Here is a 21,700-nt window from a genome sequence, read left to right as displayed (position 1 = left end):
CACCTGACATTCTTCCAACTTATTTTGAGTTTTCCAAAGAATGTGAATTCTCACCAACAAATTTGGATAAATTGTACATCTAGTCCCTTTGCTTTTCTTCCCTTTTCCCTTTTTGGTCTTTGTTCTCATCAGTGGTCCAGATAAATTGATATTACAGTGAAGTTGGCTTAGGTTTTGGTATTTTTCCCCCTACGTCATTATTCATCTGAGTTAAATCGAACAACTGCTTTGACTCACTGTTTTTGGAGGGTTAGAGTGGACATATCTTTTAAAGGATTATCTTATGCCTTTTCATAATTTTCTATTCATGATGCTAGAAATGCTATCTGCCTTTATTGTTTATTTAGAACCACAATATTGATTATATTTCACTCTGAAATTTTCACACCGCTGATATTAAATCGGTTCTTCTCTGGTTTATGTGATTTATGTTGTAACAAGAAAGGTTATTTCTAGAGGCCGTATTCAGATCATGTCCTTTGGTACCAAGGGTAGGGTTCATCTCTCTTAGATTTAACGATCTAGACTAGTCATCTAGACTCCCTCTAAGTCAGGAGAAGCAGAGACTTTGTGCTGGTCTGGGCAGAGTCTAAAGCAAATGGGATCATGAGTTACACTCCAGAGGCGGGTGATGCTGTTTGTTATAGAGGGAGATTAGGCTACTCTCTTAAACTAACTCCTAACTTCTGGATGTCTGGAGATAAATGGGGTGAATCTCACTTCTAATCCAGGTGCTGAAATGTTTAAAGACTAAACGCCCAGCTCCAACAGTACCCGTCTCACCAGGTTGCAGAGTCAAGTTCCTTTTTAGTTATTCTCATTCTGGCCCAATAACTCTAGCGTTGTTGGCTGCACAGGAGATACCTCAGTGAAGGTCTCCCTCCAGCAGAATACATGTAATTTACTGATTACGATTCCTGCACTTTTTTTCTCTTATTTGGGACCCATTAATCCAAGTTTTCTCAGGCTATCCATCATGGTATTGTGCCTCTGAGCGTGTGTGGGAGTCTGTGTTCAGACAAGTGGGAAGCAGCTTCTTTGTGGTAGATAGCAGTCGAGGTGTTAACCATGAGTGTAGGTGGCTTAGGTGTTTAGGTCCTTCTTTCAAGTAGAGGTGCCTGAATGTCACTGAACTAGGAGTTAGTCAGGATTTAGATGATCTGTTGATGTTCAGTAGGCTCTTTATGTCTAAGAAGTAGTATCTGTTTGTTATCTGGAAGAATCCCATAGAATTTGTTATATCTTGTTTTCTTTTTCTAATCCGTTTGATTAAATTACTCTTATCTGATGGGTAGCCTAGTATTTCACAGTATGTTAGAGGGTTTTATTTCCTCTTTGCTGTCTGCAGTAATAACCTTTAGTTTAAATCATAGTATAATCTGTCTCAATGTGTGAACTCAGATTTCCCATAAATCGCAATGCAGAAACCTTAAAAAAAAAAGTAAAGAAAAGAAAAATGTTGATTGAAACAGATTTCATCTAGTATTGACCTTTGCCATTTACATATATCCTAACAGAGTGATGGAACACTATTGGCTACAGGCTCGTATGATGGTTTTGCAAGAATATGGACAGAAGATGGTAAGTCAAAGAACATTTATTGTTCTTAAGCATTGAACAGCAGTGAACTGGAATTTGGCTAATTTGTAAACATATTGTAATATTAACCTTTTCTTTATTCCAGGTAACCTTGCAAGCACCTTAGGTCAACATAAAGGTCCAATATTTGCCCTGAAATGGAACAAAAAGGGGAATTATATTTTAAGCGCTGGTGTTGATAAAGTGAGTTTTAAAAATACATCATTCTAACCTATAAATGTGCTGACTCAGTGTGCTTGTGCTGCTGAACTCCATAGGATTATTTTCTTCCCCTCCAGGCATCCTGGAGAGTTTACTTCTCTTTAATACGTTTTAGTGCATGTTGATTACATTTTTGAGGCTGCATAAATGTGTACTATTTTTATGTAAAAGATTTTATTTAGAAAAAACAACTCCGCTTGCCCCCTGTGTAAAATTGCATCTTAAATGTTTCTTGGTTAAGGAAACAACTGCTTCCACTACTTATGTTTATAGTTTTACCAACTATTTCCAGGAAGGAAGTGATCTTAAAGATACTTGACCTTTTAGCTCATCTAATTATTGAAACACTTGTATTTTAATAAAATATATATGGCTTCCTATGCAAATATGCAAAAAAATGGTAGTTCTGAACTCCAAGCCAAGCAAAACATGGTAGTTTCAGCTGAGTGCATGTTAGAGATTAAAATGAACAGATGACTGCTGACGATGAGCGCAAATCCATTAAAACTGAAACTGGAAAGTACACTGCATTCATCTTGCCTAACTTTCGATGTCTAAAAATTAGATGTGTATGTCATCTTTGGCTTCCTTTATAAAATTCAGAGAGAAAAATGGCACTTCCAAGTGATGGGTTGCCTGGCCTGTGTTGCAGTGAGATGCACTGACAACTACTGACAGAGGGGAGTCTAGGGAAACTAGCTCAGGCTTGTACATCTGATTTGTAGGCTTGATGAATCCCTGTATTTTCACATACTTGCGAAAATGGAAACTTAGGGTTTTTTCCTTTTAATACTGGCTTATATTCAGCTACACTTGTCTCCATTATTCTGGGAAACTTATGTTCCCAATAGCAGCAGTGATTCTTTAGACAATCCCTTATCAGCAAGATGAGGCATCCTTATTTTCTTTTCTGGAAGCATATACTCCCAATAAATTGACAGTTCACTCAGAAGGTGGTATTGAGCTCTACAGGGGAGTTGCTTACGTGTGCTGTTAGTATGGATTAAACCTGTAGTAAGCAAATTACACTTTACTCTGTTCCACCACAGTGGCAAGAAGTGATATGTACTCTGCTGCTAGATAAACATTTCACTTGGTGGTTTAATTGTTAGAAATATAGTATCATGTAGTTTTGGAGTAGAATTCAACTTGCATCTTTGAAAAGGGGAAAAAGTCTTCTTTGAAGAAGATAACTGAAACAGCTGTAACAAAATGCTTATTAAAAATGTGTAGTGTTGTCTTCTAGCATTATTCAGAGCAAATATGCCCATTCCTAGTAGTTATATTACTTCCTCTGTAGGTGTGACAATTCTTTATCTACACTTAGATTATTACTCTGTAATATTTGGAAGTGATTTCTGTTTTTTCAGCTGCTCAGCACACAAGGCTCTCTGCAGTCAATAATTTTATCAGTCCATCTTTTAGAATTGCTCCTCAGTGAGGGTGCTCTCTGTTTGTTTCCTCTGACCTCAACAGACACTAATGTTTTTTTCCCCCTTCCTTCCAATGCAGACAACAATAATTTGGGATGCTCACACAGGAGAAGCTAAACAGCAGTTTCCTTTCCATTCAGGTAATTTCTGCATAACTGTTGTTAGTAAAATAAAATGCATTCTAAAATTTCGTCAATGTAATTTAACCTTTTGTAAAAACCTATCTGCCAGAGAGAAGTTTGAACCATTTTTTTTGTGCTTTAACTATCCTGAGTATCATGGCTTGGGGGTTTATTCGTTTTTCAGAAAGATGGGGTTCTGTGAGAATGAGCTTTGAAAGTCAAACTGATTCTAGGAGAGGATTTATACACCATCCATGTTTACCTAGCTAAATGATTCTGTTATCTATGTGCTTGAATAGTACCAACTGGTGATTTATGAAGAGCGTTTTCGATGGAGGTTTCTGGGATCTCTTCCACTCTTTCTGCTCCTGTTGCAATGAAGCTGACTTGAGACAGAAGCAGACAGATCTCTCATGCAGCTTGCATTCACCACTGCAAGCATGAAGGTCCTCAGGAATTTCTTAGCTTTTAATTTTGACTTGAAGTTCTTCAGTATTTGCTTTCTCTGATTATCAGAAGTCAGTTGCCAGCCTTGAGTTTCAAAACCTTGCTGCACCAAAACCTCACTTGGATGGTCGTTTGTAGATCTGGTCTGCTTCAAGAAGACAGATGTCATCACAGATAATACTAAGTAATCTTGAGTAACAGGCAATCATTGACGTAATCTTAAATTCACCTAAGACCAGACTTGTAAGATGATGACTGAATTCATGATCCAAACTGGATAAGTTGTCATAGTGAAGAATTTTTAAGGGGCATAGTCAAACTGTATTTAAAACCACCAAAACATTCCAGATTCGGATGCTAGAAATGTTCATCTTCCTGTGTGTTCACTGCCACTAATCCATTTTTAAATACAGCAGGCTCTGGCAAGGTGCTTAATGGTGTTTAAAAACACATATTTTACTACTAATTTTAAAACATTCATTTGCGTATGCTTTTCAACTCAATTCCTAGTTGTTCTCATTCTCACATTTTCACAGATGTTATTAATATGCAGTAGCAATTGAAATGGTTATTCAACACAAGACAAAAATGTCCATGTGCACAGCAGATACATACTCTGCATTTTTGTCACTCTTCTTGCTTATGAATACAACTGTCAGTTTGGAGGAGTCAGTGTCTGCTGGCAGATTTTCTCACTGTGGCTTTTATTTATCTATCTAACTGTTCCATAAAAGCAAACTTTACACTGTATAGTGATGTAGTTAATGAGACTCTTAAGCCTTCTGGTCCCTATCTATTGGTCTAAGTAGTTGCCGATTCAGAACTTGGTTGCCCCTTCAGAATCATGTTCATTGACGTGCAGCTGTCTTAGCAGTGATGTGCATCAAGGACGTATCACTCCATTCCCCTTTTAGCAAGTTGAAAACTTAACTACATCTTCCAATGCAATATGCCGATGTCCATCTTCATTAATAGAGTTTTTAAAAAATTTTTATTACGCATGCTGTTTGTCTCCAGAACTGAAGTGGAGATGTGGAGAGGCTAATTTTTTTTTTTTTTCTTTTTTTCATTATTTCAAACATGTTTTCATAGGGAAGTAAAGCAGTTAGTTATTAAGGAAATTGTTGATAGGCCAAAAGCACATGTACTACAAAAAGCCCCTTAAAATCATCTGGAGTCTTTGTCTAAATAGGTCTAAAGCCACAAGTCATAAGTCTAAAGCCACAAAGACCTCACCTTGTCCTCTTTGCATCACTTATTCACCAGAACAAACTAGCCCCAAATTCCTTTCCGTATATGGAATCTGAAAACCTTGTCTACACAAGGATTAAAGGTGGAATTTTAACAATTAAAAGTCTAGTTTAGGCAGAGTACAGTTCCTTTAACACATACTTGTGTGGCATGCTTCTTTGAAGTCTGGAGATAGTTGGCCTGGGGATAACGTAAATTTTTTACTCTCGGCTGCTTTACAACAACTTGTTTAGTTTACACCCATATGGACAAAACTGTCATCTTAAAATACCTAAGGAAGACTCCTTTGTCTAGGTCTTGAAGGCCTCTATATCATTGATGTTCCCATGTAACTTTAAGGTTTTATGGTCAAAATACCTAAGTATGTGGATAAGTAGCTTCTAGGGTTTCATTATTCTTTGCAAAACTGTGAGTCATGATAGGGCATTTGATCAAAATATGTATTCACAAAGCTTATTTCTTTAAAAGGGAGTGAAATAATGCAATTTTCACATCTTCTGATAGATGTGGACTGATGTCTATGCATGCAGGAACAAATTGGTTAAGTGATACTGTAAGAGGTATTTGTATGACCTAGTTTTAGACATCTAAGTGCTGTGAATCACTCCCTGCAGACACTTAACTCTGTCCTCTTCTGAGCTTCTAATTCTGAATCACACCTGAATTTGTGCAGAAAAAGCTTAAATTAACTGATAATTACTGTAACACTTTTATTGTTGGGATTTATTTTAGCTGCATTTCTTAAGGATTTGTTGCTGCTTTTATTAGATGACATTCTAATTGTTTTTATGCAATTGGCTAGTATCCCGTGGTTTTGGAGACACTTCGGCAATTCGATTACTTGCATCCAAAACCACGTTTGGTTGGTTTTTCCAGACCATTTTATGTAGTTACTTATCCAGTAAACATATGATTAAATACACCAATAAATGAATCAGAATTAATTATCAACACTCTATGATTCAAATTATGCTGCAACGCAAATCTGTCGCTTTAGGAGCCAACAGCTCTCAGAAAATTACATTTCAACTCATACATATCATACTAGATATTAGCCCTGAAGGCATATTTCTGTTAATGAAGATAGATTTTTGTTTGCTCTGAAACAGTAATACAAAACTTGCAGCATAAAAAGAAAGACAAACAGGCAGTTAAAGAAAGAAAATCTTTTACTGTTGCCTGATCCCCATTCATGTTCATTGGAAAACTCAGAAGCAACCTGCCTTCCTCACACAAATTTCCTTTATATTTCTTCAATGTGGAAATTCCTTACCTGTCACACAGAATTATTGAGCTTTTTCATTAATATTCTAAAAAATACTTACATCAATATTCTAAAAAACAATTTCAGCCCTCCATTCTCATTTAGAGAGCTACCTGATGATTCGGAAGGTGACATGGATCAATCTCATTTTGCAATTCATAAAAATTATAACAGGAAAAAACATATTTAAATATAATAGGCTTGGCAGAACAGATATCTTTTCACCTCTGTATTGCAAAAGTATTTTTCTGAACGTATTTGAATAAGGTGTTTCTTGGTTTCATTTTAATGATAAACTTGTATTGTTGCCAGAAGGAGATTCAACCTTGCTTCCCCTGTGCTGCTCTCATTCTGACACACTTGCTTCTCACAGAAGTGTGCCGAGAATGAAGATTTCTATATTTTAGCAAGTCTTATGTCATCCTCTGGAGGGCAGCTAAACTCTTTCCTGAGCAAAAAAGCAAGCAGCAGTCATAGAAACGCAAGCAAGCTGTATGTCAGGAGTTTGCTCTTACTCCTGTGCGTGCTTTTAGTCTGCAGTGACATGCTGTAAAAGGGGGGTTTTTTGTTGTTTTTTCCACACTTTTTGCAAAGTGTGTGTGTTGCCCACAGGCGGTAGTGACATGTTCATGAGCTATCTGCATACAAAGTTTCATTAGTTCAGTCCTAGCTAATGCCAAACCTCTACAGAAACTCTGGCTTACAGAGGAGTGAATGATAGAGATGGCCCCAGAGCAATGTGCAGCTGGGAACAGGGAGCGGGGAGGCGGATTGTTTTGTAACTTAACCCAAAAGATTCTCATAAATAGATGCCATGCAAAGCATCCAGATTATCCACTGCAAGAGAAAAATAATTTACACCCTTTAGACAGTGCCTATCATCCCTCTAACTGGTAGTAGGTGATGGTCCAAGAAGTAGCTTTTAGTCCATTTGATCCAGGTGGGTGACAGGAGGAAAATGTTTCTGTTTCTTTGCTGTGTTCCCTGATGTTCCTTCCATTGTTTGTACTTCACAGCTCCTGCTCTGGATGTAGACTGGCAGAACAACACTACTTTTGCCTCTTGCAGCACTGACATGTGCATTCATGTATGCAGACTTGGCTGTGATCGTCCCGTTAAAACCTTTCAAGGACACACAGTAAGTTTCAGAAGTCCAAAATGTTAAGTGATAAAGTCACCGCAGCATGTAATGATGATGGCAGCTGATGTGTTTGCAGGCTGTGTTCTAGCACCAAAGGTGTTACATCCCATTGCTTCCCCGAAACCATATTCCTCAGGAGTGACTCACTGCCTGTGAGAGGGGATAAACTGTTCTAAATCGCTGTAGGAGGCAAAACCTGCAGCTTAAACAGAGAGGCTATTTATATGTAGCATGAGCTGTAGACTGAGGGCATATTAATAAATAAGATTTTGTTTTCCACTGGCTTAATTTCCTTTAGTACATGAGAACTATGAATAAGGAGAGAACAATTTACTTCCAGCCATTGTTCGGTTTTAGAATCAATTTAATAAGATTTATTTAAGATGTATTTTCCCCCTCTTTTCCTAGTGGTATTTAATGACCGTCAAAAGCTAGTTTTTCTAGCTTTCATTCATGAGAAAACTGCTGTCATATACTGACCTGTAATTTAGATACTAACTTTCAGAACTTGCTGTCTTCTCAATGAGGAAAAATCGTGCATTTGGAGACCTTTATCTAGTCTGTGGTTAAACTGATATTAAACTGATATTTCATGACAGGTTGTACATTCCTACCAACAGACTGGTGCTTTTTATGATTATATGAAATGTACCATTTTGCACATAATCCAAATTTTTACTTCAAACATCTGTACAGTTCCTTTTAATTATGACTGAAACATGTAAAATGGATAAAGCAAAATTTAAATATTTTCCAGGATTATTTTCACTGAGACCCTGAGCCAATTTATGTTTTTAAAAAACAATCTTTCCCTTTTTATGGAATGCTTTTTTCCCCCATATGCGTGACCCTCAAAAAAGCACAGAAAACTTTCTGATTACCAAGGGGATACGCTAGGCTTAGTTAATTACAAAGCGCTAGAAAGACTGATAGAGAAAGCATCGTAAACTACTCAATATTCCATCCTGGATTTCATTTACTCATACACCTCTGTTTAGAGAGACCAGCATTGTTGTAGAGCAGCAATACTAAGAATTACAAACTCCACAAAACTTTACACCCCACACATATTTTCTATTTGAATTTGTATCTCTGAGATCTGCAGAATATTAACCGAAGAAATATCTCAATTTTAAAAAGAAGTTAATGCTCTATCATCAATCTGTCTGGTTTGAGGGTCTATTTAAATCCTAGCATATGAAGAAAGAATATGAGAGACTTTGTACCAGAACATGTATCAGAAGACTGATTGTGTGTATTGTTCACAAACACAAAATGGTTACCATTCCTAAATGACACTTAAATAGCGTGTTATGGAAGCAGCACTGCTTTTGTTCACCCATAAAACAACCAGGGCTGTAATTTGTGGTTGAACTTGTTGCATGCATAAACCTTGAGTGCCCTCTGCTGGGTGCCCAGTACAATGCAGGTAACCGGAATATGGACTTAATAAAATCATTCTTTATTTCAGAATGAGGTTAATGCAATCAAATGGGACCCATCTGGCATGCTGCTAGCATCTTGCTCCGATGATATGACATTAAAGGTAATATAATTTCCATTCTTGCTGTTCAAAAAGTAAAGACAAAAATAATGTCTATTTTTTAATGTTCTCCAGAATGCTGGTATTGTATCACTTAAAACTCTGCATGAACAATAGTTTCATTTTGTCCCATATTTCTTAAAGCCAATGTGAAAGATTGAACACAGAGAAGCAGCCACTGGGAAAACTGAGACATCCTACCCAAATAAGTGCTAAGTGACTGATCTGTCACTGTCACAGAATAGTCATAGTTTAAATACACACACATATATATACACCTGCTTGTCTGTCAATAGAGGTACAATCCCTATGCTAAGAAGCAGTCTATTCATTACACTTTGAAAAGAACATAAAAACAAAAGAGTTTCCCCTTTGGAGTCTTTTTTCTGAAAGTAATTTCATTGGAGCAGTTTGATTTTTTTTTTTTTTTTTAATACTAAGCAATGGGACAGGACATATAAATTCAGAGCCCACCAAAAATCTGAATTGCTCTCTGAAAATGCCTATCTTTATCCATTCACTGTATGGGAAGCCTAAGGCAGCTACGCTGCTGATGTGCATGCCTCTGTTAGGTGCCTGCAGTGAGATGGAATGAGTCTGGATTCTGGCTCGCAGGCAGCACAGGGTGCTTTACCAGCACACCTGGGCCATTGCACTGTACCAGCAAAGTATTGCTAATACAGGCAGAGTCTGGGCTTGCAGAAATACTTTTCACAACAGAGCTTTTCCAGCCCAAACTCCTCTCAGTCTCATTCTCGTGTCCCAGCCGCATTGAATGAAGGCTGTGACCACGTAGGAGTAGCTGTATGTTGTAACAGCAAAGCCCTCCTGCTGGACTGTTGCTTTATGCTGGCTCCTTGAGCAAAGCAAACATCCCAGGAAAGATTTGTTTTTCTGGATAGAATTGTACCAGTGACGCAGATTCCTCATAGTATAGTTGTGTTAATTAAGGCTCATACCTCTTTCCACTGCTGGTTGACACAGCTAAAGAGATGTTTCCAGCATGCACACAGCCTGTGTATAAGAACTGAAACGGAAAGAGCAGCAAAACTTGAAGACCTAAGTGAACGTCAGCATTACGAATATTTCCTCTTCATAGGCAGCCTGAGTTCTGCTGAATTCTACTCTGTCTTTGCCACATACCCACTTGGGTTTTCATCCCTCTGGATTCTAGATGTATTATTCCGAGGTGTTCACAGAACTGAAAATTTACAGAAAATAGGGCTAGGAGAGACTGAAAGAGAGCACCTTGTCTGTTATGCTGCACAAAGCAGTACGGTAGTAGCCAGTATTGCTCTGTTTAAACATCCTGACCCAGTGGTAGTACATTTTTTTGGTGCCCGGTTGTGTGCTATGTTTTAAAAACCACTGTGGCTCAGTGTGACCACTGAACTTGGCACAAGAGTTAATGGTTTGCTATCCCTGGCCTCGCCTGTTTTTAAAAACCTTCAGTGATGGAGACTGCAAATCCTCTTCAGGCAAATATTCTTCTTCTTCCTTTTCCTTTGGAAATCAGTCCTTTCTGGCTTCTTTTTTTTTTTCTTTTTTTGGAGTTCTTGGTATATTCCTACAACTTTTTGGAACATATGTTGCCTGTTAGCCATAGGACAGGGCTAAGCTTTGTGTAACATTTCCAACAGCAGACTCGGGTATGCTGATGAAAATTCAGCACAAGAGCACATTATTTCCCTCATAGTGCAGACTTAAAACAAGTGAGTTAAATCATTGCTACATTTATGGTATCTCTCTGAAATTGACTGACTAAATTTGAGTTATTTTCCCTGCTGTGAATCAGCTTTATCTTGTTTTCTTAGCTAGCTGAAGAAAAGATGTACTAAATTACCTGTCATCTCTGTTGAGCAAATTCTTTATCTCACGCTGAAGTATTTGGCCATGTAACATGCATAAATAGCTGATCTTGTTCCATGGCCTGTGCTGTTAAAAACATCAGGAAAACAAATAGAGTTCAGGAGGAAAAGGAAAATTTGATGTGGCTCTTGACTGGCATAAGACAAAATTATTAGGTTCTAAGCAGTCATTGAAACTTTATTTTCATTCTTTAAAATGACTGCTGTTGCAATGTGTGACTTAAACTTCAAGTTAAACTTCTCTAAACAGAGCAACTTAAGCTTCTGCATGAAAATACAGTTACAGGCTATGGAACAAGTACAGCAACTATGTAGTTCTTCTGATCTATTGAATAAATACCATTAAATGTGTAGCTCTTTCCCCTAACAGGGCTATTCTAACATGTGTGCATCGTAGGTACCAAACTACTGCGTTAATAAACTTAAATTATGTTTATGTGTATGCATGTGTGTCAAGATCTTAAGTAAACAAATGATAAGAATAACGTAGAACTGAAATAATTCAGCTGAGAAGAGATTAGTAACATTGCCATTTTTCCCCTTCATAATTGCTCCGACTTAGATTTGGAGTATGAAGCAAGACACCTGTGTACATGATCTTCAGGCTCACAGCAAAGAGATTTATACTATCAAATGGAGTCCTACAGGACCAGGCACCAGCAACCCAAACTCCAACATCATGTTAGCAAGGTAAAAATACACCTCTTTCTGTTCCCTACCAAGAAGAAGAAGGATCATCTTTCTGACGTGTAACTCTACTGTCACCTTGTCGTCAGTCTTCCTGCAGACAATTCCAGTAAAAATTACCTGCGTTTGTAAATCAGGTGGATGGATACAAAGGGAAAGGAATCATGTTTGAAAAAGAAAAAAGAGAGAGAAGGAAAATTGAGTCATATGATATCTAACTTTTCAGCTGTCTTGATAAAAGGATTGTAAATCTGGCATTGCACCTTCACGTCGGGCACCCGGTTGTCATGAATGAAGCCCTCAGTGAGACAGGTGGCAGCCCATTCAGCCAGGTGGAATGTGTTCTAACCAGGGTCATGCAACTCGCCTGGGCAGATATTGACAATTTTTATAGCCTTGTGAACTAACAGAGAAAAGCTTGGATAATCTTGAAAATTCCACTTGAAAATCTGTTCAAAATTCTTCTTTGAGTTTAGGAAATAGGTTTACTTGTAGAATGTCAATTGATGGTAGTACCATGGGGTTATCAAATCGGTTCACGGTGTATTCGGTTTTGGGAAGAGTTGTATCAAAGCTGTTTTATTTATTTTACTCCTTAGTCTGGGAGTGGACAGAGAAGAACTTCACTTTCTTTTAATATTGTTTTTAATACCAATTATTTCCCTTGCCTTTCTCTAAGCCCACAGTTTGGGATTTAGATGGATTGTAGCAAAAAACAGCACTGAAACAAAGTGAACCGCAGTTCTAGAGAATTATGGAATGCTAATTCATTAAATAATGCAAATCTGTTAAGAATAAGATCTTTCTGGAACCATTTATCCTATTAATGACAATATATATTTGACCTTCCTGAATAAGAGCAGGTAGAATCTCAAAAGGAGGTAGCTTGGCCTTTATAGCGGTAGTGATCTGATCCTACCCAGCACCCTAGGTAAACTCAAAGGGTCCGCATACAAGAATTCAGTTCTGTAGATATAGTTCTTGTCATTAAAAACATAAAGGCTGTAGGGAATATTAGCTTTTCTGTTTGAAACATTATTTCTTGCTTAGCCAAGGGAAAAGACCTGTGGTATTCTCTTAAAATGTTTACAGTATCAAACTACAAATTGATTAATGCCTAAATTAAGACATGCTTCTGTTTGAATGCTTCTTGCAGTGCTTCGTTTGATTCCACTGTTCGGCTGTGGGACGTTGACCGAGGGGTCTGCATCCATACGTTAACAAAACATCAAGAGCCTGTCTACAGTGTAGCTTTTAGTCCCGATGGAAAATATCTAGCCAGTGGGTCCTTTGACAAATGTGTCCATATATGGAATACTCAGGTACTGTGAAGCACATCTGGTTTAAATGACACATTAATAGCAAAAGCCTAAATGGAAAATATATGTACCTCTGTAGCGTTTGACCTGGCCGCCAAGGTGAACCGGATTGTATCGACTGATACAAATCCCAGCATAACAGTTGAGTCACGCAGGTGGAGTGAGGTGACTGTCCAGAATATTTCTGCTCAAGCTTCATTGTATGCTAAAACACTAGTATGCGTGAAAATAGGTACATCATATTGTGCCGTCAGCTTTGTGAAGCAAGGGTGTGGATTGATTCTTAGAAATAAGCGATACTTTTATTTAGTAACAAGCTGAGTTCAGTTGTGAGTCCGATGCACCTGGCTTATACTTTGTGATGAGGACGTGATAGATACAAAGGGTGTACAGGCCGGGGACGGGAGATATTCTGGAGAAAAGTGGGACATCATAGTTCCACAGATTTAATTCTGGATACTGATGCCTCACAGCCTGAATTAACAACAAACTCTACAAGAGACTGCCTCAGTCTAACTCCCCAGGCCTTTACTGTTAGAAAGTTGACAAAAACAGATGTCTAAGAGCCCTACTCTAAATTGCTTTCTGAAGGAGCCTGTTTTTCTTCATTATCAAAGATCAGTTTCCTAACTTCAATACCTTATGGAGATGACCATAGTTGGGTGATGTGAATAGCCCCCTCTCGCCACCACTCTCTTCTTTTTAATGTAGTGCCACGCAACAGAGAAAAAGAAGGGGAGCTTCTGTATCAAATGTTTGCATGCTGTTTTGCTTTGTAGAGTGGAACTCTAGTACATAGCTACCGAGGCACCGGGGGCATCTTTGAAGTCTGCTGGAATGCTAGAGGAGACAAAGTGGGAGCAAGCGCATCAGATGGATCGGTAAGAAGCTCTTACACATTGTAAATGTTGGGTGGAGATTACTCTTCTGGAGACTGTCAACAAAAAAACATATATGCCATACTGCCTTCTCTGCACAGAGCTGAAGGGTAGGCCGCTCAAGACAGAAATAAGTAATTCTGTGAAGTACAGTAAAAACACTCCTGCTTTGGAAAGTTTTAAATACTAGGAGGTGGTGTTCCTGTTGGAAATGAAAAATGCTTGTGGAATAGGTGAATATTACTGAAGATGGGAATGACTTGTAAATACATATTTGAGAAGAACAACAGGAGTGCTGTTTCTATCATTATTTATCTCATCTGTCAATTTTTAATGAAGGTCAGGTCACAGTAGTCAACTCTCTAATAAACAGTTGTCCTGAAGCTTTCTAAGTTGTATCCCACAGAAGAAGTTCGCCCTTGAATAGTTCCTAAAAGAGGAATTTTTCAGGTTGATGCCCAAAGATTTCATTGCGCAGTGAAGGAGAAATATTGCCATAGAGATACTGATTATTCATTATTATTTTTGCTGTTAATGTTACTTTAAAAAATGTTCAATTGTAGCATCATCAGCTTGTGAAGGACACACATGTTATAACACACTCTACAGCTTTTCAAAACAACTTTTCTGCATGGCTGTCTGGCTGGCATAACTACTTTAGAGCAGTATTTTTCAACCGGTTTTAACAAAGGGTACACCTATGACATGATTCACTTGCTTGAGCTTAGCTGTGCCGTTTGAGATGGTGCCATGCCTGGCTTCCAACAGCTGCTCCCAAGGGGCACGTGTCCATTCTAGGTCCCGTGTCGTGCCCGCCAGGCCTGTGCATCTATTTTGGATATATTTCAGAAATCGAAATGGGCGCTGTATTCAGGCAACTAAATAGAGCCCGTAGTCTTATCCGGGATGTGCCATCAAAATGTTTGTTTGTAATGCAACAAAAGCCCAGCTAAATGTTAAACAGGTGGTTTTCACGTGGGTTTTCTCCCATGTCAGGTTGTTCCCTTGCTTGTGTGCATGGAAACAGGTACTTGAGACAGGCTGATTTGAAGCTGGGGAGCGTAACATAGAGCTGGCTGATCAGCCTGTGTACGGAGCCGTATATGAATAGGACTTCCACATCACCTTCCAAAATGGTTCTTAATGCTGAGTCTTTTCTCTCCAGGTTTGTGTTCTAGATCTGCGGAAGTAAAAGTGAAATGTTTAGAAGAAATTTCAAATGGACCAGCAGTGAATGTGTGGGGAGAAGCACTCTTCAAAACTATTCTTAACAGCTCCAGAACTGTACGAACTTGAACAAAGTTAGAGTGTACCGTGAAACCAACTCTCCCTGGCCACAGGTGTCTAGTATTTTGTCCGTAACCTTCATCAAGGAGTAAAAACACAGTCACGTCAGAGGGGGAGGGAATGGTTTCCACCTGGAACATTCAGCCTTGGAAGCATGAAGCCACCAGCTAGGCATTGCACTGTTTGGTTTGCGTCTGAGAACTTGCTCTGATGGCTGGGAAAAAAAAGCTGTGCCAAAAAAAAATTAATAAAAAAAAAAAAATAAGAAAAATGCTGTGATAAACCAAAAGGGAAAAAAAATCCTCCTCCATGCGGTGTTGTATTTTTTCCTTCCAATTTGGACACTACAGTTGCTCTCCCAAAGGACGTTCAAAGACCAGTTTGTACTGATGAAATGCTCAACTTTGTAATCACAACACTTTCTATTTTCTAGACTACTTTTTTTGTTCAGTGGTTTTTCTATCAGCTGGAATATTACAGCCTGGAGGATCCCAGGCTTAGGATGAAACTTTTGTTTTCCTTTTATTTCTCCCTTCCACTCCCAACTTCTCCTTCCTTTTTTTTCTCCTCTTTCTTGTCCCTTTTTTTTTCTTTCTTCCCTGTATGCCCATAGTAGATGCAACCAGGTGGACATGACAATGAAAATTTTTGACAGACTGCTTCTCCTCTCTTCTCTCTCTTCCTTTTCCTTTCTTTCTCTCCGTTTAAAAGAAAAAAAAATCCTCCATGCTTCAGATCTTAGCGTCTCAAGGGCACTTTCAGCAAATTGTGTAATAAGTGCTTTATATAAGAATGCAGTGCTGGGGAAGATTTTTACAGGAGAAAGATGACTTTTAACAGAAAGAACCCAGTGTATTTTTGGAAAAAAAATATTTTTTATGTTAAACAGTTTTAAAAGCCTAAAATGGCCACCAAATGTAGACCAGTTGTGTAATTCAAGCAAAAAGAATGACACAGAGTCCAAGGAACATGAAAGGTGCAGTATCCTTTTTCTCTTCTCTCTCAGAAAGTGCTGTAAGAAAAAATGCCATTTGATACAATAAATGCCAGTCATTTGCTAAGAGTCCTCTTCCAGCAGCCAGCCATTTATATAGTCTCATTTCATTTTTGTGGCTGTTTGGTGATGTACATGTACTAAAAGGGATTCGTAAGTCTGAGACTATAAATAGAGCATTCATTTTCTTGAGTCCATATTTTGGTTTATCCTGGGTAACCAGGTGACGACAATTGTGTATCTTCTTTCCTCTAGCAATAGTTCACATGTCATACAGAACACGGGTTTGGCTGCCCGTGGCCTTGCTGAGCAGCGCTGTCCTCCGCTATTCATCCCACTCAGCTGTTTCTCTTCCAGTAAGTCAATGGGATTTTGCCACTGACTTAAGGGGACCGGTTGGACCAAGATCTATTGGCTGCATCTATCATCGTTGAAGAACAGACCCTTGCCAAGCTGCTGTCCATCCGTGGTCGGCACACACCTAGAAGCAGGCTCTTCCATTGCATCGGCAGTATGTGGTGCTGCTGTCACCCTCAGCCATGTGCGGTCTGCGTGCTGCAAGGAGAGCTCTGGCTCTGCACTGGGAGGCTCACTGTCTGCCCAGACAGGGTTAGCCTCGAGGGCGTCCTCAGTGCGGTGCTCAGAAGACAATGTAGAACTCTGCATTAGGTGAGAACATGATAAAGGATATATAAACTATATCTCAATGTACATACTAGTAAAAAGTTACAGTGGGTGAAATGATCGGAATGACAATAAAGACTTCCAAAGCACCACCTTTCCACTTTGGACATGATTTCCTCTGCAAGCTAGACATCTGCAGTGATGCCTGCTGAAGACTACATTACTCTTAAGAGCAAGTGATGGATCCAAAGAAGGATGCATAGGCAGAGTTTACTGAGAGTTTGCAAACTACAAGGCAACTTCGGGGTGGTGGCAGCCGTTATTTAGACAAATCCTCAGAACTGGCTGAGTCAAACAGGCGTCCTCTCTAGCCCACAGGCTAGGCTAGGATTAGTAGGAGAGAGAAAAACAAACAAGCAGAGAGGCCCCTTAACATCAGGTAGTACCTTCCTGCCTAAAGTCGCTATTTCTGTAACACAGGGTCTTCCCTTTGATTTGACCACAGCTGCTGCACTGGTGATTTGATCTGAGCAAAACCAAAACCAGAGCCCTAGTGCTGAACTGGTGGTGCAAGACCTGCCAAGCGTCATGGCATCATCACAGAATCCGTACCTCATTTTTTCTCCTGTGTTTTCCTCTCTTTACGCTTGCGTCTGCACAGTGTCTTAGTCCTTCTGGTGGAACTAGCCACTGCCAGCTTCAGCTGCGTTTCTTAAAGATACGCATTTGGGAAGGAGAAAAGAATGAAAAGAAATAACTGCTAAAAGGGTTACTCAGTCCTGAGGTGAGAACAGTTACATGGGATTTTGGTTATTAATGACAGTTAGGCTTGTTTATAACATATCAAAGAATTGGACACTGGAAGGTATCAAGGATTATTTTTGGTGTTAAATGCGTTCACATATTGGTTTTAGTTTTCTGCTCCAAGCGCATGGGCTGTAGATGATCATGTGGCAGTTTTGCACTGTGTTATAATAACCACGTGTACCTACTAATTTAAAGTCACTACTTAAAAAAAAAAAAACCCAAGAGTCTTTGTTTGAAGAGAGATTTGAATTTGAATACAAAGGTTTAATGTGGTTTTATAAAGCACGGTTGGGTCGATGATTTGATTATAGTCATTGCATGTAGACGGTTAACTTCCTAAGCTGCTTTGGGTGATGTTTCTGAGAACAGGACGCAGAAGCTCCCGGTCCACAGGCAGTGGAGGGCAGCATGGATGGGGCGCTGGCCTTGCCTCTGGCCCTGGAGCGACGCTTAAATAGGCCAGGCCTCGGGACTGAAAGAGGTGAGGTTGCTCAGTCCAAGCTCAGCGACGCCACATGGCTGGCTGGCTGCATAGCCCGTGTTTCGTGGTTGTTCCCGGGACAGCTACTGTAGATAACTCAGCAGCGTCCATGATGCCCGTTTCTTTTTCCTTTCGCCTTTTCTTAAATTGTCAGAACACCACCTTTCCTCTGCCCGCCTACATGGAGGTAAGAAGCCAAGAGAAACAAAATTTGAAAAATAGTTGGTTTGCAAAGCCTACACGTGAAAGAGGCTGCTGGTCCAGAGACTTTTCCATACAGACCATCAGATTTGAAAGCAGCATATGCGAAAAGCTGAGAAAATTCACCTTTCTTCCCCTCCCCAAGACCCTAAAGACTGGGAAATCCTCAAAGATACTGTAGTAGATAGTTTTCAGCTAAAATGAGGGCAGCTATTAAGGAAGGCAGAAGATGTAGTTGCAAAGGCTAATCCTAGCCGAGCGGGCTGGTTTCGTTAGGAGGTGGGCAACGGGGAGAGAGAGGCTTTTCCAGGCTGGAGTTCAACATGGCGCCTAAGCCTAGACCTGCAGAACCGCCCTCGTGGGAGCTCTCGCTTTCCTCCGCTGCTGCGCGGCATCCCCCGGCCCGCCGTGCCTTTCTGCGGCTCCCCTGCGACAGAACAGCATGAAGCAACAGGCTGGTCGACTTCATTTTTTCATACAATATGTTTGGATAATGTTGTTTATAGTTCTTTGTAACAGAAGAGAAACTGCAAAGCTTAAGTGGCCAAACAGGATTGTGAAAGCATCGAGAGACTTACTGGATTTTTATCATTGCTGGCTGGCTGGAACGGGCCTTGAAGTGAAAAAAAAAAAGTTTCTGAAAAACCCCTCGACTCTGTGGGTTAGAAGGATACTGAATCTTTTATGTAGAAAACACTGGGTCCCTTACGGGGCACTAAAGCGCCTGACTTACAGGGTTATACACACATTAACCCCATGCTACATCTTAGAAATTTCCTTTTAATTTGTTTAAAAAAAAAAGAAAAAAATAGCTAATTTTAGAGCCAAGTGAAGTGCACTTTGTCAAATGTAAGGGTCTGCTTTGTTTTTGGGTTTCTTTTTTCTTTTTCCCTCTTTAATTTTTCCTCCTTTTTTTCCTCCTTTTGCCTTTTTAAAAGATGTGGTTCTTTGTCAATTGCAGAAATGTTCTTTCAGCCACTCACTGAAATTCTGAATTCTGGCTTCTGCAGTTTTTATTGTCTGTGTCAGACTTGCAGCCAGACTTGGTTCTCATTTCAGCATTTCCTAGGTTCTGTTGAGACAACATCACCCCTTATTTTGTTTCTCCCCCACCCACACTTTCTTCAAATTCACCTTGTGTATTGTAGCTCATTTGTTTTAAGGAGAGAATCAACAGATCATATTCAGTGTCTTGAATAAATTGCTATATTTTGATATTAGAGAATTCTGTGCGTGTTGTTCCTTATTCTTTCCTGGCTGTTTTGCATCCTGCGCTTAAGAGCTGGGGTTGGGTGACTTAAGTTGTAACGTGGTGTCACGACCTAAAGGGTTACCCGGCCTCCGGGTGCATAACGATCGAGACCCTGGGGTTGTAGGGTTTTGTAGGACACGAGGGCACGCAGGCTTTTTCCTCTGGATTTGTCTGCTTTATTACAGATTGCCACAAGTACCACACCAAGCACCTCGAGCAAGGGTACCTATGATTAAGAAAGCGAATATATATATATATATATATATAAAAAGCTATTACAATTATTATCAGCAAGCAATAGTATAGCAACGAGTACTATAGCAGCGATCAATTATAGCAACAATCAATTCTAGCAGTATCCAATAATAGCAGCAATGAAGTGTGTGTATATATATATATATATAATACTACAGGTTACCACAAAGTTAATACCAGTGAAGCGAACGCATCAATAATGTAACAGCAGATATACTTAGGATAGGTTACTTACATGTATGTATGTGGCACCAAGCACATGAGGCAGATCCGGGAAGGGCCCCAGCCATCCCAGAGGTGGGAGGACAAACCAGACCAGCCCCAGCCATGGGCTCGGGGGGAAACACTAAAGCAACAGGCAGAGTCTTGCTTCAAAGCTGGTCCCTGTCGCGGAGTCTGGCGTCAGCCAGGCGGCCCCAGCGAGGGTCCAAGCTCTTGTAGGAAGTTCCCGCAGACCTGTTTGGGAAAGGGACAAGTATGGGCAGCGCGGGAAGAGAAGCCCCGTTTTGGATAGAAAGTCGGGTTTATATCATAGAGACATAAGAGGCTGTAGGACACCAGCACTTCGAGCAGCCAATAGACACTGTTAATACCTGGTTTTCACCTGGGACAGCCAATAGATGATGATGATGTCTGTTCTCTCAGACCAATTTTTATTTTGGGGGATTTTTCCTGTTCTTGCAGATAGACGAGCCCATGGCAGTTACTGATTCTTGCTTTCTCAGCATGTTTCCCCCTTTTTCCAGTTTATTTTTCACCTTTTCAGACAGTAAGTTGCCATTACAGCTCCTTGGTTTCGTGCTTATTGAGGGTATCTCAGGATGTCTCCGGTTTCTAGGCACCCAGCTGCACCTCAGAGATGCTGGCTGTGCTTCTCAAGGATGCTTCTGGTTCCCAGGCTCACAGCTCCCAGGCTGGCAGGCAATTTCTTGCGCAGTATTTCAGCAGACAGCTTCTGTTCAGTACTTTTTCCCTTCTAACCAGGTCATCTATAAAGGCTGTTCACATCACATGTGTGTTGTTCAGTTTTATTTTCCTCCCGTGATGCATTTATGGGAAATCTATACAGCTGGTAAGGAACCAATTTGAGTAAGATTGGGTTGAAGTACTTTTTAAAAAGTTTCCTTAAAAAAGTTTCCTCAACAAAGTTTCCTCAAAAGGAAGTTTCTCCAGATAAAACAAATTGGACTGTAGTTCCGATCAAAGTAAATTAATAATTTGTCTTTACGCTAGCAAGTTTTAAATTCAACCTTGCTTGAGCAGTTGGAGGTTTTTGAAGAACTCCAGAATACTCCAGCTGGCGCGATGGGGTCGTAGGAGTCGCCGCTGGCAGGAGCGCCCGCGGGCACCATCCCATCGCTCCTCGCTCTGCCCGGGGCTCGCGGCACTGACACCTCAAAGGGTACGGTGGGGGTTTTTTAGTTTTAACAGGCTGAATGTTGTGTGGGTTATAGCTGGGTTTTATTCCTAAAAATGGTACCCGCGGTACTTAATGGGGGGATTCAACATGAAACGTGGGATTTTTGCTTTGTGACCGTGTGACACGCTGACCATTCCCCTAAGCCAGGGCTGAAAGATTGTCAAAAGCCTTCAAAAGGAATCAGCGCTCAGAACAAACACAGTCTTACGTATCACTTAATCTAGCTTTTAGGTATTGAGGGCCCTTGAGCATTAAGTTAGGGTTGATATAAAACAACTGGGAAAATTCAAGTGCTAGAAAAACTGGTATGCTGATGATGAGCACCTCACCACATCGTCAAATACTCAAAAAAGAGAAAGTATGCCCTTCCGTGCCACTTGTCTCAGTTCGTGCTCTGAAATTTGCACAGCAGTAATGTACAATTAATTCCCTGTAACTGTACGAGCTGAAAGCCATAGGACAAATAAGTTCATTCAGCTCTCAAGACCAGGAACCACCAGGAGTCTTCGTAACGGTGAGAGCTAAGGCGGCAGCCACGGTCGGGCCAGAGCTTTCGGAGGCAGCGCTATATAAAAGCTCTCACGTTACCTGCTTCTTAAACAAGCGTGATGCAATGGTCCTATTTG

General features: G+C 40.0%; 1 protein-coding gene across 12 annotated transcripts in view; it reads left to right on the top strand.

The window, feature by feature from the left end:
* The window catches only part of TBL1X (transducin beta like 1 X-linked), a 206,457-nt gene extending 187,085 nt beyond the window's left edge, over window positions 1-19,372 (top strand). For all 12 annotated transcript variants that reach the window (XM_087759162.1, XM_087759163.1, XM_087759164.1 and 9 more), the window contains 9 exons: window positions 1,518-1,581; window positions 1,685-1,782; window positions 3,313-3,373; window positions 7,334-7,455; window positions 8,930-9,004; window positions 11,432-11,559; window positions 12,713-12,878; window positions 13,655-13,756; window positions 14,919-19,372. In XM_087759162.1, coding sequence (XP_087615288.1) covers window positions 1,518-1,581; window positions 1,685-1,782; window positions 3,313-3,373; window positions 7,334-7,455; window positions 8,930-9,004; window positions 11,432-11,559; window positions 12,713-12,878; window positions 13,655-13,756; window positions 14,919-14,945 — 843 coding nt within the window. In that variant the 3' untranslated portion in view covers window positions 14,946-19,372. The remainder of the gene's footprint in view (window positions 1-1,517; window positions 1,582-1,684; window positions 1,783-3,312; window positions 3,374-7,333; window positions 7,456-8,929; window positions 9,005-11,431; window positions 11,560-12,712; window positions 12,879-13,654; window positions 13,757-14,918) is intronic.
* The last annotated feature ends 2,328 nt before the right edge of the window (window positions 19,373-21,700 follow it).

The sequence above is a fragment of the Nipponia nippon genome, unplaced genomic scaffold (genome assembly GCF_047370975.1).
Source record: "Nipponia nippon isolate SJK-2023a ecotype South Korea unplaced genomic scaffold, ASM4737097v1 scaffold_2, whole genome shotgun sequence".
Lineage (NCBI taxonomy): Eukaryota > Metazoa > Chordata > Aves > Pelecaniformes > Threskiornithidae > Nipponia > Nipponia nippon.
This window is presented reverse-complemented; position numbering and strand designations above follow the sequence as displayed.